Below are 15,132 nucleotides of genomic sequence, written 5' to 3'. Positions count from 1 at the left end.
ATAATAAATAAATAAATATTGATTGATTGAATGGTTAAAGCTTCTTAACCTCCTGGACACAGGCGACTCTCATGTCCATTGCAGTTCCTCTGTCTCTTCTTATAGCTTATCATCTGATCATCTGATCCTTGTACCTGTGACTGAGCCCTAAGAAATCTCCAAGTCAAACATTAGCCAGGATCAGGTTTGATAGCCGGGCTATCCACTCAGGATACTGCAAAATAAATACTACATGGAACAAGCAGAATACTAAACAAAGGACAAAATATTTGAATTTTTTTTGTTTTTTGGTGAAAATTAGAGCTTCGAATGCAGAATGTGGTAATGCCTGATTCTTTCTTAACATGCCATTCCTTGATCTTCTCAAGCTAGCCCCTGTAGTACTGGCAGCTCAACGACCTCCCTGATGATTCATTATGCTCTACAACTGAACTCTAATTATTCTCAACATATTATATGGTTTAGTTGCCAATAAGGCTGCTTATTGAAATTCTTAGAGCTGGCCATGTGCAATTAACCAACTGATACACTTGAAATGGGATTATAGGCCTCCATTCACTACCTAATAAAGTATTAAACCAAAGCTATAAATGTAGGAGTATTTTACAAATTGTTTCTCTACGGGAATTTTTACCTGATGACAGCAACATGATTTTCCTCTTTGTCAGACAAGACAGGCTATCGTCTTCTCCAAGGTCTATAGATTCAGGAAGAAATGAGAGTGACTTTACTGATGAAAGATTTAAAACCAGAAACAGAAAAGAAAAATGCACCAGAGCAAAGCAATACGGAATTATAAACTAACTTTAATTACATCAACAGGAAGAATTTCAAACTATGTTGTAATTCTTATTTTAAAGTTTAAATCTAATTGATATATTCTGACTAACATAATCATCCAAAAATAAAAGTATTTGTGATGGCAAATGGACAGAACAATCATTTAGGTAGCATCTAGGAATATTGCTACAATTACTTTACATAAATAGAAATCCATGTCTTTATTAGTAATGTGCCACACATCTTAGAGTAAAAATTTACATAAGATAGGCTTATAAATATACATAAATCTCAAAATTAATCACAATCGAACGTTAGGTACACAATTGTTATAAAACAAATATAACCTATCAATGTCTATGTAAAGGCATAGTTTTTATAAAATAGTATTTTGTAGACAGTCTCAAAAAAGTATATTAATACTCATGGAGCCAGACTGTTTCAGCATATCAGCATGTCTGTGGGAATAAGGCATCCGGAGAAGATGCATTCACTCTTCCCCATGGCCAGGGCCTTCTGTGTAATGAAACAGGTAGGATTCTAGTGACCTGGGTGAATGCTACACCCACTGCAGCACCCCATTACCTTAGAGAATCAATTACTCTCCAGAAGAATCCAACTGAATGGCTATCAGCCTAATAGCAAATATCCAGGGGAAAACTGAACACATTAATCAAGCAGCAGTGTATTTTATGTTAAAAATCCCAAATAGCTTGATGAATCCGTTACACTTTGAGTTGCCAGACATACTTAAAATCACACTAGCCTAGCCACTATTTCCATGAAGAGGAACTTATATGCAAGTCTTTTATTAAATATAAAAACAAAGAAATCTAACTGGAAACTAAATAACTGGATACTTGAATAACTGAATAAGGAAACTAATTAAATACAAAACCTGTATAGGTTGCATCAACATGCCAGTTACTCAGCTAACACTAGTCTTGTTTTCTTAACTAACAGTATAGAAAAGTCACATTCAACAGTGGTACTTTATATGTTCTTAACAATTCATATAATGTTGAATGGAGGAGGCAAGGCTTAGTAAAAGATCCAGGAATCCTTTCTACAAACTACATTGCTATAAACTCAAGCATAGTTTTGCCTGTAATACGCATAATGTTCTACCTCTTGGGTTTTAAAGTAGGCAAGAGATCAGAAACAGAAACAACCTTGACAAAGACCTTCAAATGCTCATGGTGTGTATATACAGGCATTTGTGTATAAACACACACCATCATGTATGTACAAATATACAGATGCTCCTCAAGTTACAAGAGGGTTATGTCTCAGTAAAACCATCAATCGTAAGTTGAAAATATCATAAGTCAAAACAATTATGGGACATAACCCCATTGTAAGTTGTAGGAGTGTATCAAATGTATATCACTTTCATATCATCGTAAGTTTGAAAACTCTTAAGTTGAACCATCCAAATTCGGGGATCATCTGTGTATATAAACACATAGAGAACCACCTAACTGTTCACTAGACATAACCAATTCTGTTTAGAGAACAAGGGCGTACAATTTTACATGACAGCAAAGTATACACATCCCAGCCTTTGGCCTAGTGCAGGGGTTCTCAAACATTTTTCCATTATGTTACATAAGGTAGATGCCACATCACATGGGTAAAACACTCCCATGGTGCAGCAGATTTTGATACAACTTTTTATTTTATTTATTTATGTATTTATTTTTTAGACGGAGTCTTGCTCTGTTACCCAGGCTGGAGGGCAGTGGCGCAATCTCGGCTTATTGCAAGCTCCGCCTCCCGGGTTCACGCCATTCTCCTGCCTCAGCCTCCTGAGTAGCTGGGACTACAGGCGCCCACCACCACGCCCGGCTAATTTTTTTTTGTATTTTTAGTAGAGATGGGGTTTCACCGTGTTAGCCAGGATGGTCTCGATCTCCTGATCTCGTGATCCGCCCACCTCCGCCTCCCAAAGTGCTGGGATTACAGGCTTGATCCACCGTGCCCGGCCGATACAACTTTTTAAAGCATCTCTAGGTTAATGAATTACTCTGAAACACTGAAATCCTTACCATGAAGAGCAGTTCAGCAGTAATCGTTGTCCATGATCACCACACTTAAGACAAAACTACTGCTTAGCCAGCTCTGTACTTTACTGCCACCACTTTTGCATCAATTCCAGAAAATATATTAGAATGCAAGAGCATGAGAATGCCCTGTGCCATTTATTTATAAAAATAAATCAACAATAATTTATTTTAAAAACAAATTATTCACTAACTTTGATATTCTTACAACTAACCAGTAATAATATGTTACTGGCAGTATCCTTTACAACTAATCATGATATATTGGTGCGTCCCTATCTAAGAACAAGGGTGGGAAAGCCACAGTCCATAAGCAAACCCAGCCTGCTTCCTGTTTTTGTGCAGCCTGCAAGCTAAGAATGGTCTTTGGATTTTTTTTAATGGCTTTCCGAAAAAAATCAAAAGGAAAACATTTGTGACATTTGAAAAGTATTTGAAATTCAAAGTTCAGTGTCAATTAAGTTTTATTGGAACATAGCCATGCTCATTCATTTATGTATTGTTTATAGCAGAGCCAGAGACAGAAAAGCCAAAAAACTACTATCTGACCCTTAACAGAGAAAGTTTGCTGACCCCTGGACTAGAGCTAAGAATGACACACAACCTCAGTGGTCACGTCTCTTATGCGCAAAATCCTGAATATAGACAGTAAACTTAATTCCAGAAATAGTAGTAAATAAATACCATCTAGGATGGAAATCCATTCCTGAGTTGTCCAAACTTTCTGATTTCTTTAATGACAAAAGCCAACTTAATTAAATACAGCTTCTGCATTTTATCTGAAATCATGTTTATATATTCACCTTTTGACTCAGTAGAGCAATTAAAAAAGCACTGGGCTCCAAGTTAGAAGACCTAGGTTTTAGGCAATTACCTTTTAAATTGTTAAATTGTTAAAAATGTATTTAAGTCTTGTTTGATCTGTGTATTAAACCTATTGAAAGAACTAAAACGACTGGTAAAATAAAGAATCAAAATGCCTTTAAGCAGAGAAGAAAGCTGATATAGAGTAAAACATGCTCCTTTCCTCTAAATATAACTATAAAAAGTCCTCCGATTAATTGTAAATTACTAAATGGGGGAAAAAAGGCACCTAGCTAATTGGAGTGTGGATAGTGGGTTCCATTTAATAAAAGTTTTAATGGATGTGCATGAAGGTGCATGAATGTGTAGGAAATCATATCACCTCCTTAGGCTTCAGCTGCACCTCTGTAAAATAAGAGCATTGGATTAAATGGTCTCTAAAGTCCTGGCCAGCACTGGTAATTTATGTCAAGTGACCAGCTTCAGTTTTTTCATCTGTAAAATTGGATAAATAATAGAATCTACTTCCTATGGTTGCGGTGAGGATTAAATGAGTTAATTCATGTAAAGTGCTTAGAACAGCACTAAATATATTTCACTAGCATTATTATTAAACTATTCAGGTACTTTACGAAAAACACTGGTTGGGCATCTCTTCTCTGACAAGTAGTATATTAGAAAATGGGAATATAGACATAAAATAGAAGTTGATTCTCTTATATTAAGTAGGGATGAATGAAACTGAAGTCTGTGGAGTTATCACTTCAGCATGTCTATCGATTGGTAGTTCTCTGAGATAACGGTCAAAGGCCATTCTGTATCACTGGTGTGAATTCTTATATCTGAAAAATGATTATTGTTAGTACTGTTACTAAGGATGTTTCTATTTATGTTTCAAAAGACAAAGTTCAGTGTTTGCTAACATAATTATTTATGGTTTGAGCACAGGAGGAAGAATATAAAAATGTTGGCCAGTCTCCTAATATACATGAAATGCAAGCCCTCTGAACCAAACAAACTTGCCATAGAAGTACAGTTTCACACATACATTCATTCCACAGATGTTTGCTGAGTACCTGCTATGGATAAATGTCTGCTACAATGATGAGTAATGGTCTCTGCATTAGGGAGATAATAAGGAGGACAAGCCAGCAATTCTAGAAAAGTATAATGAGCATGTTGATGAGGAAGCCCAATGTGCTATGGGAGCATTTGATAGGGGCCTGGACCTATGTAGTCCAGAGATTTGGAGGAAAAAATATTTAAGTTGTGACCTGATAGGTGAATAGAAGTTCATCAAGCACAAGAGGTGGAGAATATGAACAAAATGAGAGGTGAGATAGAGCAAGTCTGAAGAACTGAGAGCCTCTCAGTCTTGCTAAGACAAAGCAAGTGAGGAGCAGTGGCAAAAGATGATATTGCAGGTCACAGAAATGGCTTGCATTTTACCTTAATGGCACTGAGAAGTCATTGAAAATTCTAAGCATAAATAAGCAAAATCGGTAATCAAATGAGTAATCACTAGTGAAATAATTAGCTTGATTAGAAATGTAAGCGGAAGGAAGCTGCATTCACTTCTTCCTTCCCTGCCTGCTACTAAGCTGAAGTCTCTCTTTTGTTTTAACCTGTTTATAGCTCAAATATCATACACATAAGAGAGAGAAATATAAAAATATTTGCTTCTTATTTACAACATGGCTGCCTGCATATCAGTATCTTCACTACTAAACAGCCACTAGAGCTGAGAAGATGAGACACAGGCCAGACTTAGCCATGCCCATAGTGGAGTCAAGGACTTGAACCAGGGAACATGAGTCTGAATCCTACCCAGTTCCATTATGCACTTGATGTCATTTAATTTCTCCCCATCTGCAATGAACAGTATTTCTCCTCCATCCCTCCTCGGAAGCTTTTGGTAACTGTGTTTGTTGATGTTTTCCTTATTTTGGTTCAACTCCAGGAGAATATGAAAGCTCTCCCCACAAGCAGACTTTCACCTGTGACATGAATCTGGAGGGTGGTCTTAGAAATCACAATCACCAGTGTTGTTCAATCATAAAGCGCATGAAGTTGGAATCAGCTTTAAAGCAACAAGGGCAAGCCGGAGAACTCTAGAATGCCACAGTGGAAATGTCTCAGCAGCACTAACTATACCTGCAGACTTCTCTCCTCAAAATGGGCTGTTAGCACAGACATTTGGAACAAAGAACAAAGGAGTCCTTTGGGGCTCCTCATGTCAAGGCATTATTATGAATTATGCTGACTACCTGTCCAGTCTATAAGCCTGAACATTTTATTTTACTTATTTTTTTGAGACAGGGTCTCCCTCTGTCATCCAGGCTGGAGTGCAAGTAGCACAGTCTTGGCTCCCTGCAAGCTCTGTCTCCCAGGTTCAAGTGATTCTCGTGCCTCAGCCTCCCAAGTAGCTGGGATTACAGGCATGCGCCACCACACCCGGCTAATTTTTGTATTTTTAGTAGAGACAAGGTTTTGCCATGTTGGCCAGGCTGGTCTAGAACTCCCGACCTCAGGTGATCCGCCTACCTCGGCCTCCCAAAGTGCTGGGATTACAGGTGTGAGCCACCGTGCTCAGCCACAAGTCTGAACATTTTAAATGGATATTCTAGGTGAATTCACTTTATGGGTCATTTTCCCATTTTCAATTTTTTTAAAAAAAGCCACCTCATAAAAAAATTCTACTCAAAATCTCTACAGTCTCAAAAACTGTTGGCTTATTATTAAAATGCCCTAAATTTTTACTAAGATGTTTTGTCTGATATATTTTTAGGCCAGGCACGGTGGCTCACACCTGTAATCCTAGCACTTTGGGAGGCCAAGGCAGGTGGATTACCTGAGGTCAGGAGTTCGAGACCAGCTGACTAAAATGGTGAAACGCCATCTCTACTAAAAATACAAAAAAAATTAGCCAGGCATAGTGGCACATGCCTGTAATCCCAGCTACTCAGGAGGCTGAGGCAGGAGAACCGCTTGAACCCGGGAGGCGGAGGTTGCAGTGAAGCTGAGATCACGCCATTGTACTCCAGCCTGGGCGACAAGAGGGAAAATTCATCTCAAAAAAAAAAATACATTTTTAATCATACTTAATGTATGCTGGCTCTGACAAGAGAATTCACTGTAACCACAGATTAATACCTTAGTTTTATAAAATTCAGTGGTAGAAAAGTTCAAATTCTAACTGCTAAGAATTCCTTTTTTTTTTTTTTTTAATATCATTAACACAACTTTACATCTTCAGGAATGCTCACAGTTTGGTCTCTAACCTTTCCAAATAGCAGTAAAAATGTTTTCCCATAGCTACTCTCTAACTGAAAAGAAATTTCAAATAAATATTATTTATTTATTTAGTTATTTTTGAGACAGAGTCTGGCTCTGTCACCTAGGCTGGAGTGCAGTGGCACAATCTCGGCTCACTGCAACCTCCGCCTCCTGGGTTCCAGCAATTCTCCTGCCTCAGCCTCCCGGATAGCTGGGATTACAGGTGTGCACCACCACACTTGGCTCATTTTTATACTTTTTAATAGAGACGGGGTTTCACCATATTGGCCAGGCTGGTCTCCAACTCCTGACCTCAGGTGATCTGCCCGTCTTGGCCTCCTAAATGGTGGGATCACAGGCGTGAGCCACCGTGCTTGGCCAAAATTTCAAATAAATATGAACTATTTTCATATTATTGTATTTTCCTCCAATCTCCCCATTGGCTGTGTAAATATCCAAAAGCACTTGTGCTTTACAGAAATTTGAAAGTTCTTCTGCCCAAAAGGCTGACTGTGAACTTATGACATTCAGTAAAGTTCTCCCTAGTAATATTCAAAATAACCCTCTGTGCTATAGCACTCATAGTAAAGACTGTTTTGAGACATGATTTCTATACCTAGTTCTTTCTCTGCCTTTCTATTTGTCATTCCTAGCCAAAGATATATGGTATGTGGATCATAAAAAGGCAGTCTTTTTGGGTCTCAAATCCCATTCAGGAAGATGGCAATCATAATTTTCATCAATCCAACTCAGAGATGTTGTGAAGTTAAATAAGAAAACATATTTGAAAGTGCTTAGAAAAGGTGTAAGTACATTCCAAAAGTATAGGGTCATTATTAAACAATCTTCTTTGACTACAAAAGAAGCTTGTTCTTTCTTCCAAAAAGCTGAAATTATATGAGTTTTTTTTCTTAAATAATTGAAGCTAAAATTATACTGGATATTCTTTAAAAAATATATTTATACTAAAGACTTCCAAATCCATGTAATCTGTTGGCCCTGCAGCTGTGGTTAGGGGGTTCCCATCAATAGGTAGAAGGTCAGAGCAACAATCAGAAGCAAACAAAATGGAGATGAGAAGGTCTGATAGGCAGCTGATGGCATAAAAATGTCTTCATACTTGTAAATACTGACAACACGCTCTGAAGCCGGCGGTGAGTCTATATCATGTCGAGTGATAGAGCCTTTAAGAAAAAAAGAGAAGGGCAGGGGGCAATTGAAAAAAGAACAGATTTATAATGGTATAGGCAAACAATGGAAAAATCAAAAGTCTATTTAGTGTTGAATACATAAGCAGTGGTTAAAAAGATCTAGATTCAGGTATTTGAGTTATCAGAATTCTCTATCATTGTACATATAATGAAGAACATAGAAATTAGTTAAATTTATCCAAAAAGACTAGTTCTCATTAATCTGCACTCCCCCTATCAGAACAATGCTGTTGGTCTGTTTCCTGGCATCTCAATTTTAAAACTACTAGTTATACAATATTATATGATTATTGTATGATTGCCTCCTTTAAACGGCTCTGATAAGTTTTATCTTATTAATACCCAAATGGGCAAACTATATTTTTATTTCAAACAGCAGAGACTACTAACTTTTTTCCCTCAAATCTATCTTGTATATATATGGATCATCAACAACTCCTGACAACACTACTAACGTCTCCCTTACAGATGGAAGCCCTCCTCTACTGTCTGTGGGACACTTAGCCTGCCCAGGCCATGCCAGAGGGAGTGTGGTATACTGGGTGTGTGTCTGTGTGTGTCTGGCAGATTAGGGTAGAATGGTACAGAAAGTGGGATGATTAAAGTACCAAACAAGTCTTTGGATGGGAAACTTAATTTTGTTACAAGTGGAAAGAAGTACAGACTGTGTGTAAAATATATTTAATAATCTTCAGTTGATTAAAAGTGTCTGACCCCCTGAAAAATCCACTTGAAACTTGGGTTAGAGAGACTAAGGCATATGCATTCAGTGCAAAGGTCTCCTTAGGAATAGGGCTCAGAGTGAGGGTTTTTAAGGTACTATCTGCTGGGGAAGCCCTGCCAAACTTGACATGTCAGGTCCCTGCTTAGTGTCCGTGCTGGCCCCAGTTAGCAAAAATCAAACTTCTCAGGTTTGTATGCCTGTAGTTTCAGACACTTGGGAGGCTGAGGCGGGAGGACCACTTAAACCTGGGAGGTGGAGGCTGCAGTGAGCTGTAATTGTTTCACTGCACTCCAGACTGGGTAACAGAGCAGACTTTTCTCTCAATAGATCCCAGTCACCTCTCCTACCTAACCTCAGCTCACTGGTCACCTGCAAGGGCTGCTCAACTTAACTACGCACCTACAATTCATGCCTTCCTTGAGTGAAATCCAATCTCATACCCCTTTCAAGCCTTAGTTCAAAGTTTTCCCCTTTACAGAGACCTTAGGAGAATAGGTAGGATATAATAAATAAAAAGGCATTAAAAGGGCATTCAGGAGGCCGGGTGTGGTGGCTCATGCCTGTAATCCCAGCACTTTGGGAGGCTGAGGTGGGTGGATCACGAGATCAGCAGTTTGAGACCAGCCTGGCAAACATGGTGACACACCATCTCTACTAAAAATACAAAAGTTATCTGGGTGTGGTGGTGGGCGACTGTAATCCCAGCTACTCCGGAGGCTGAGGCAGGAGAATTGCTTGAACCTGGGAGGCTGAGGTTGTAGTGAGCCGAGATCGCGCCATTGCACTCCAGCCTGGGCGACAGAGCGAGACTCCATTTCAAAAATAAAAAAAATAAAAAAGTAAAAAAAATAGAAGGGCATTCAGGAAACAAGAAAAGCAGAAGCCTGTATATGGGGTAGGAATGTGCCTGTTTTGCTTAGAGTTAGTGAGAAGAACAGAAGTCTTGAGAGAGCTTATCAGGTAAAGCACGACCAGATGTGGAGAAGGCTTTGAACTTTAGGCTAGTCTGCCATATATGTAAAAAGATGACCTTCTGAAAATACAGCTTTTTCCAATTGGTAAAGCAATTTCAAATAGTTGTTTTCACTTAATCCTTAAAATAATTCCATGGAATAGGAAGTATTATTATCCCCACTTTAGATATAAGGAAATGAAATTCAGAAATTAAATAACAGGCTAAATATTATACAGCTACCAAGGGGCAGAACCAATACTCAAACTCAAATTTTTAGACTTCAAATCCCACTATTTTAGATTACTCCATTTCTCCAGGCTGAGATATAATTTATTTCCCAGGGTACTGAAAGTAATTGAAGTTATAACTGCACAGCCACGGTTGGTAATCTGGGAAATTAGCAAATGGAAAAGGTGTCACCAATCTGGAGACAGTCAAGTGTCTTCCCAATTGGCAACAGGCAAAATAAAAGGTAGATTATGTCATCCCTGGGCTGACTGGTGGAAACGAATTTAAGGAAAAAAACCAGATCAGATTAGGCAGCAAATAGTTGATGAGCACACAGTAAAGAAACATGCAATTACCAGGAGCCAGATTGAATTCTCAGTGCAAAGACTGCAAACAAAACTCACTTCCATTCTTGAGCAGGCCCTTAGGCTAATCAACCAGAAGGAATGCTCAAGACTCAGTGTAACTTGATTTTAGCAGTCTGTAAAAGGTTTCATGATATCCTTGGGTCTTTGTTGGGGAAATGCTGCAGAGCCTTGCCACCCAAAATGAGGTCATCAATGAACCAGCATGACCAGGGAGCTTATTAGAAATGCAGAATCTTGCCAGGCATGGTAGCTCACACCTGTAATCCCAGCACTTAGGGAGGCCAAAGCTGGTGGATTGCTTGAGCCCAGGAGTTCAAGACCAGCCTGGGTAATATGGCGAAACCCCGTCTCTACTAAAAATACAAAAAAATTAGCCAGGCATAGTAGCGCATGCCGGTAGTCCCAACTACTTGGGAGCCTGAGGTGGGAGGGTCACTTAAATCTGGGAGGTGGAGGCTGCAGTGAGCTGTGATTGTTACACTGCACTCCAGCCTGGGTGACAGAGCAAGACCCTGGGAGAGGAGGGGAGGGGAGGGGAGACAAGTAGAGAGGAGCGAAGAGGAGAAGACCTACAGAAAACTGCACTTTAACAATATAGCCAGGTAATTCCTATACACATAAATATTTAAGGAGTAATGGGTTAAACTATGGGATAATTTGGTATATTTGTGACTAACAGAATAGTCACAGAGTGGGCCCTAATGAGATGCTTGGTGTCAATCTCTGGAGAAGTCTCCAGAAGCCCTTCCCGTTTAGTACTTTTCATTATTTCTTTCTTCTTCTTCTTCTTCTTCTTTTTTTTTTGAATGGAGACAGGGTCTCACTATAGTGCCCAGGCTGGTCTTGAACTCCTGGGCTCAAACCATCCTCCCAAAGTGCTGGGATTACAGGCATAAGCCACCACGTCTAGCCCCTGTTCAGTCTTTTTATACTTACAACACAGGAGTTAAGAGTATTCATGGGCTTTGGGGTCAGACAGACTTAGGATTGAATTTTAATTCTTCTACTGATTAGTTGTATAGCCTTGAGCAAGTTTCTTAATCTCTCTAAAACCGGGACAACAATACCTATACCTCGCAAGGACATGGTGAGGAGTAAATGAGAATGCTGTGAGAATTGAACAGAGCCCTACATACAGCAGATATATGATCTGTTTCATTAAGCACATCACTCATGACATACTATCTTGTACTGCTGTAGCTTTGCATGTGTGTAACTGTTCACTTGTTTGTCCGTATAATAAGTCCATTATAACCTTCTGAAGATAGGAGTCGCATCTCCTTTTCCTTTAAATGATCCAGACTGCTTATCGCTCTCTTGTGCACACAGTGTGACTTCAATTAATAATGAACACAAGCACAGTGGTGTCTGGTGTTTAATCCAGATGCTGAAATGTAAGCTTACCCTGAATGGCTGGACCCCAAGCAAACAGATAATACCAACTCAAATGCAGATCAACAATTGTTTCATCTCTGGGAACATTCACAGGGCGTTTAAATCTGCAGGTGACGCGATTATTCTCAAAAACTCCTTCTTCATCTCTGGCAGGGTTTCTCTGAATCTCCTTTGCCCACTGGCCTACATTATAGAAGTGCTGTATGCGGACCCTGCCATTGTCATCATGGACGCAGGCCATGACATCATCACCACCCTAACATGAGAAATGATTAAGAAAAAAAAAAGTCAAAGGTTCATCTTTTGCACACTGATCACTAGAAATATACATTCCATCACCTCTGCAATTTGAAATCCCACCAAAAAAATTCTTTTAAGTGCCACTAAAAAGTCTCAACCAGGGGACCGAAGTTACCATCACAACAAGTGACATTCAGTGCCTCCTGACTGATGTTTGGAGAAGACATTACCACCTATGTGGTATTCCTGCCCAAAACACAAACCAACCTAATCATGAGAAAACAATCAAACAAACTCAAACTGAAGGTCATTCTACAAAAAAATTTTAAAAAAAGCTAGCCTATAATCTTCAAGGAGTCAGTGTCATGAAAGACCAAAAAAAGAAAAAAAAAAAAGGCTAAGAAACTATTTCAAAATATACATGACAACAAAATGCAGTTCTAGGTGTTCCTACATAGAAATTTGGGCTATAAACCCAAAATTTCCCTAAGGACAGTATTGGGACAAGTAGCAACATAGGAAAACTAACAATATATTTAATAATACCATCATATCAATGTTAAGCTTCCTGAATTTAATAAACTATATAATAAAAGAGAACATTCTTGATTTTAGGAGATACCTACTTAAGTATTTAGGGTTAAAGGATTATGGTATTTGTTATTTAAATGCCAAAATTCCAGAAAATAACAATCAAAAAAATAATAATCAGTAGTAGTAGTAGTAGCAGTAGCAGTAGCAGCAGTACAGAGAATAAAGCATGTGTGGCTAATATCATTATTTATGAAAAAGTTCTGGAACTAGGGAGTAGTGATGGTTACACAACACTGAATGTAGTTGATGCCACTGAACTGACACTTTAAAATCATAAATTTTGGTGCCACTGCACTCCAGCCTGGATGACAGAGTGAGACCCTGTCTCAAAAAAAATAAAATAAAATGGTCAATTCTGGCCAGGCGTGGTGACTAGTGCCTGTAATCCCAACACTGTGGGAAGTCAAGACAAGAGGATCATTTGAGCCCAGCAGTTCGAGACCAGTCTAGGCAATACAGTGAGACCCTATCTCTACAAAAATTTAAAAAATGAGCTGGGCATGGGGCTTATGCCTGTAGTTCTAGCTACTCAGGAGGCTGAGGTAGGAGGATCGCTGGGGAGGTTGAGGCTGCAGTGAGTCTTGTTTGTGCCACTGCACTGCAGCTTGGGCAAGAGGGTGAGACCCTGTCTCAAAAAATAAAAATAAAAAAAAAATACACAACAACAACAAATAAAATGGTTAATTTTGTTATGTGCATTTTACCACAATAAAAAAGTTATTATTTTGTTAATCTCAGTAGCTGTAGTCCTAGCTACTTGGGAGCCTGAGGTGGGAGGGTCACTTAAACCTGTACTATCCTTCCTGCTTGCCTACAGGTTTACATTTTTTTCAAAACAAGTTTTAAAAAGTTAAAAGAGTTTGGTTGGGTGTGATGGCTCACGCCTATAATCCCAGCACTGTGGAAAGCTGAGGCAGACCACTTGAGGTCAGGAGTTCAAGACCAGCCTGGCCAACATGGTGAAACCTCATCTCTACTTAAAATACAAAAATTAGCTAGGTGTGGTGGCAGGTGCCTGTAATCCCAGCTACTTGGGAGGCTGAGGCAGGAGAGTCACTTGAACCTGAGAGGTAGAGGCTGCAGTGAGCCGAAATAGTGCCACTGAACTCCAAGCCTGGGCAATACAGTGAGACTCCATCACAAGTTCATTAGTTGTAATGCATGTACCACCCTGTGCAGGATGTTGATAATGGGGGAGGCTCCCCAGGGGGTATATGGGAAATATGTGCCTTCTGCTCCATTTTACTGTGAACCTAAAACTGCTGTAAAACGTAAAGTTTAATTAAAACACACAAACACGCACACAATAATGCACCTTTTTTTTTTTTTTTCCCCCGACAGAGTCTCACTGTTGCTCAGGCTGGAGTGCAGTGGTGCAATCTCGGCTCACTGCAACCTCCGCCTCCCGGGTTCAAGCAATTCTCCTGCCTCAGCCTCCCAAGTGGCTGGGACTACAGGCACCCGCCACCATGCCCAGCTAATTTTTGTATTTTTAGTAGAGACAGGTCTCAAACTTCTGACATCAGGTGATCCACCTGCCTCAGCCTCCCAAAGTGCTGGGATTACAGGTGTGAGCCACCATGCCCAGCCAGTTAGTGCTATTTTCTTTTTCTTTTTTTTGAGACGGAGTTTCATTCTTGTTGCCCAGGCTGGAGTGCAATGGCACGATCTCAGCTCACTGCAACCTCTGCCTCCTGGGTTCAAGCGATTCTCCCGCCTCAGCCTCTTGAGTAGCTGGGATTACAGGCGCCTGCCACCACACCCAGCTAATTTTTTGTATTTTTAGTAGAGATGGGGTTTCGCTATGTTGGCCAGGCTGGTCTCGAACTCCTGACCTCAGGCGATCCACCTGCCTTGGCCTCTGTTAGTGCTACTTGCAAAACATTCAAAATCTGAGTCCTTCTCACCACTGTCACTGCTAGAACTTTGGTCTCAGCCACCCTCCTCTCTCCCCTGTAGCCCTACACAAGCCTCAAAATAGGCCAGGTGAAGAGAAGAGCGGGGTGCTCTAGGCAGAAACAGCAACAAGGGCAAAAGCACAGAGGACTGAGAAAGTCTGATAGTTTGGGAACAAGCCTGGCCCAGTGAAGTGGCAAAGAATAGGGCTCCAGAGGAAAGAGAGAAAAATGCAGCAAGGTACAGGGAAGAGCAGGGGCCAGTGATGACAGCTGCCTGTGCGCCTGAGGCCCCGCCTGTGCCTGGCCACAGTCCTGTCTGAGGTCCAGAAGTTTTCTTGCCCCTGGGTACAGAGGAAGACAAAATTGTTGAAACAAATTCTTAACTTCCCTGATGTAATCCATCATGCCTTTTATAATGAAGCCTCCATAAAGATTCAGCAAGAGGCCAGGCACGGAAGTGCCTGTAATCCCGGCACTTTGGGAGGCTGAGGTGGGCAGATTGCTTGAGGCCAGGAGTTTGAGACCAGCCTGGCCAACATGCGAAACCCCATCTCTACTAAAATTACAAAAATTAGCTGGGTGTGGTGGTGCACGCC

At 40.2% G+C, this 15,132-nt stretch overlaps 1 protein-coding gene across 1 annotated transcript in view; it reads right to left on the bottom strand.

The window, feature by feature from the left end:
• Window positions 1-786: 786 nt before the first annotated feature.
• Window positions 787-15,132, bottom strand: part of FRRS1L (ferric chelate reductase 1 like) — a 36,346-nt gene continuing 22,000 nt past the window's right edge. Inside the window, exons 4-5 of the mRNA XM_030824193.1 lie at window positions 11,814-12,060; window positions 787-8,107 (exon numbers count right to left, since the gene is read on the bottom strand). Of these exons, the coding sequence (XP_030680053.1) occupies window positions 7,935-8,107; window positions 11,814-12,060 (420 nt within the window). The 3' untranslated portion in view covers window positions 787-7,934. The remainder of the gene's footprint in view (window positions 8,108-11,813; window positions 12,061-15,132) is intronic.

This window comes from Nomascus leucogenys, chromosome 1a, assembly GCF_006542625.1.
Source record: "Nomascus leucogenys isolate Asia chromosome 1a, Asia_NLE_v1, whole genome shotgun sequence".
Lineage (NCBI taxonomy): Eukaryota > Metazoa > Chordata > Mammalia > Primates > Hylobatidae > Nomascus > Nomascus leucogenys.
Note: the sequence above shows the minus strand (reverse complement) of the source record. Positions and strands in the feature narration are given on the sequence as shown.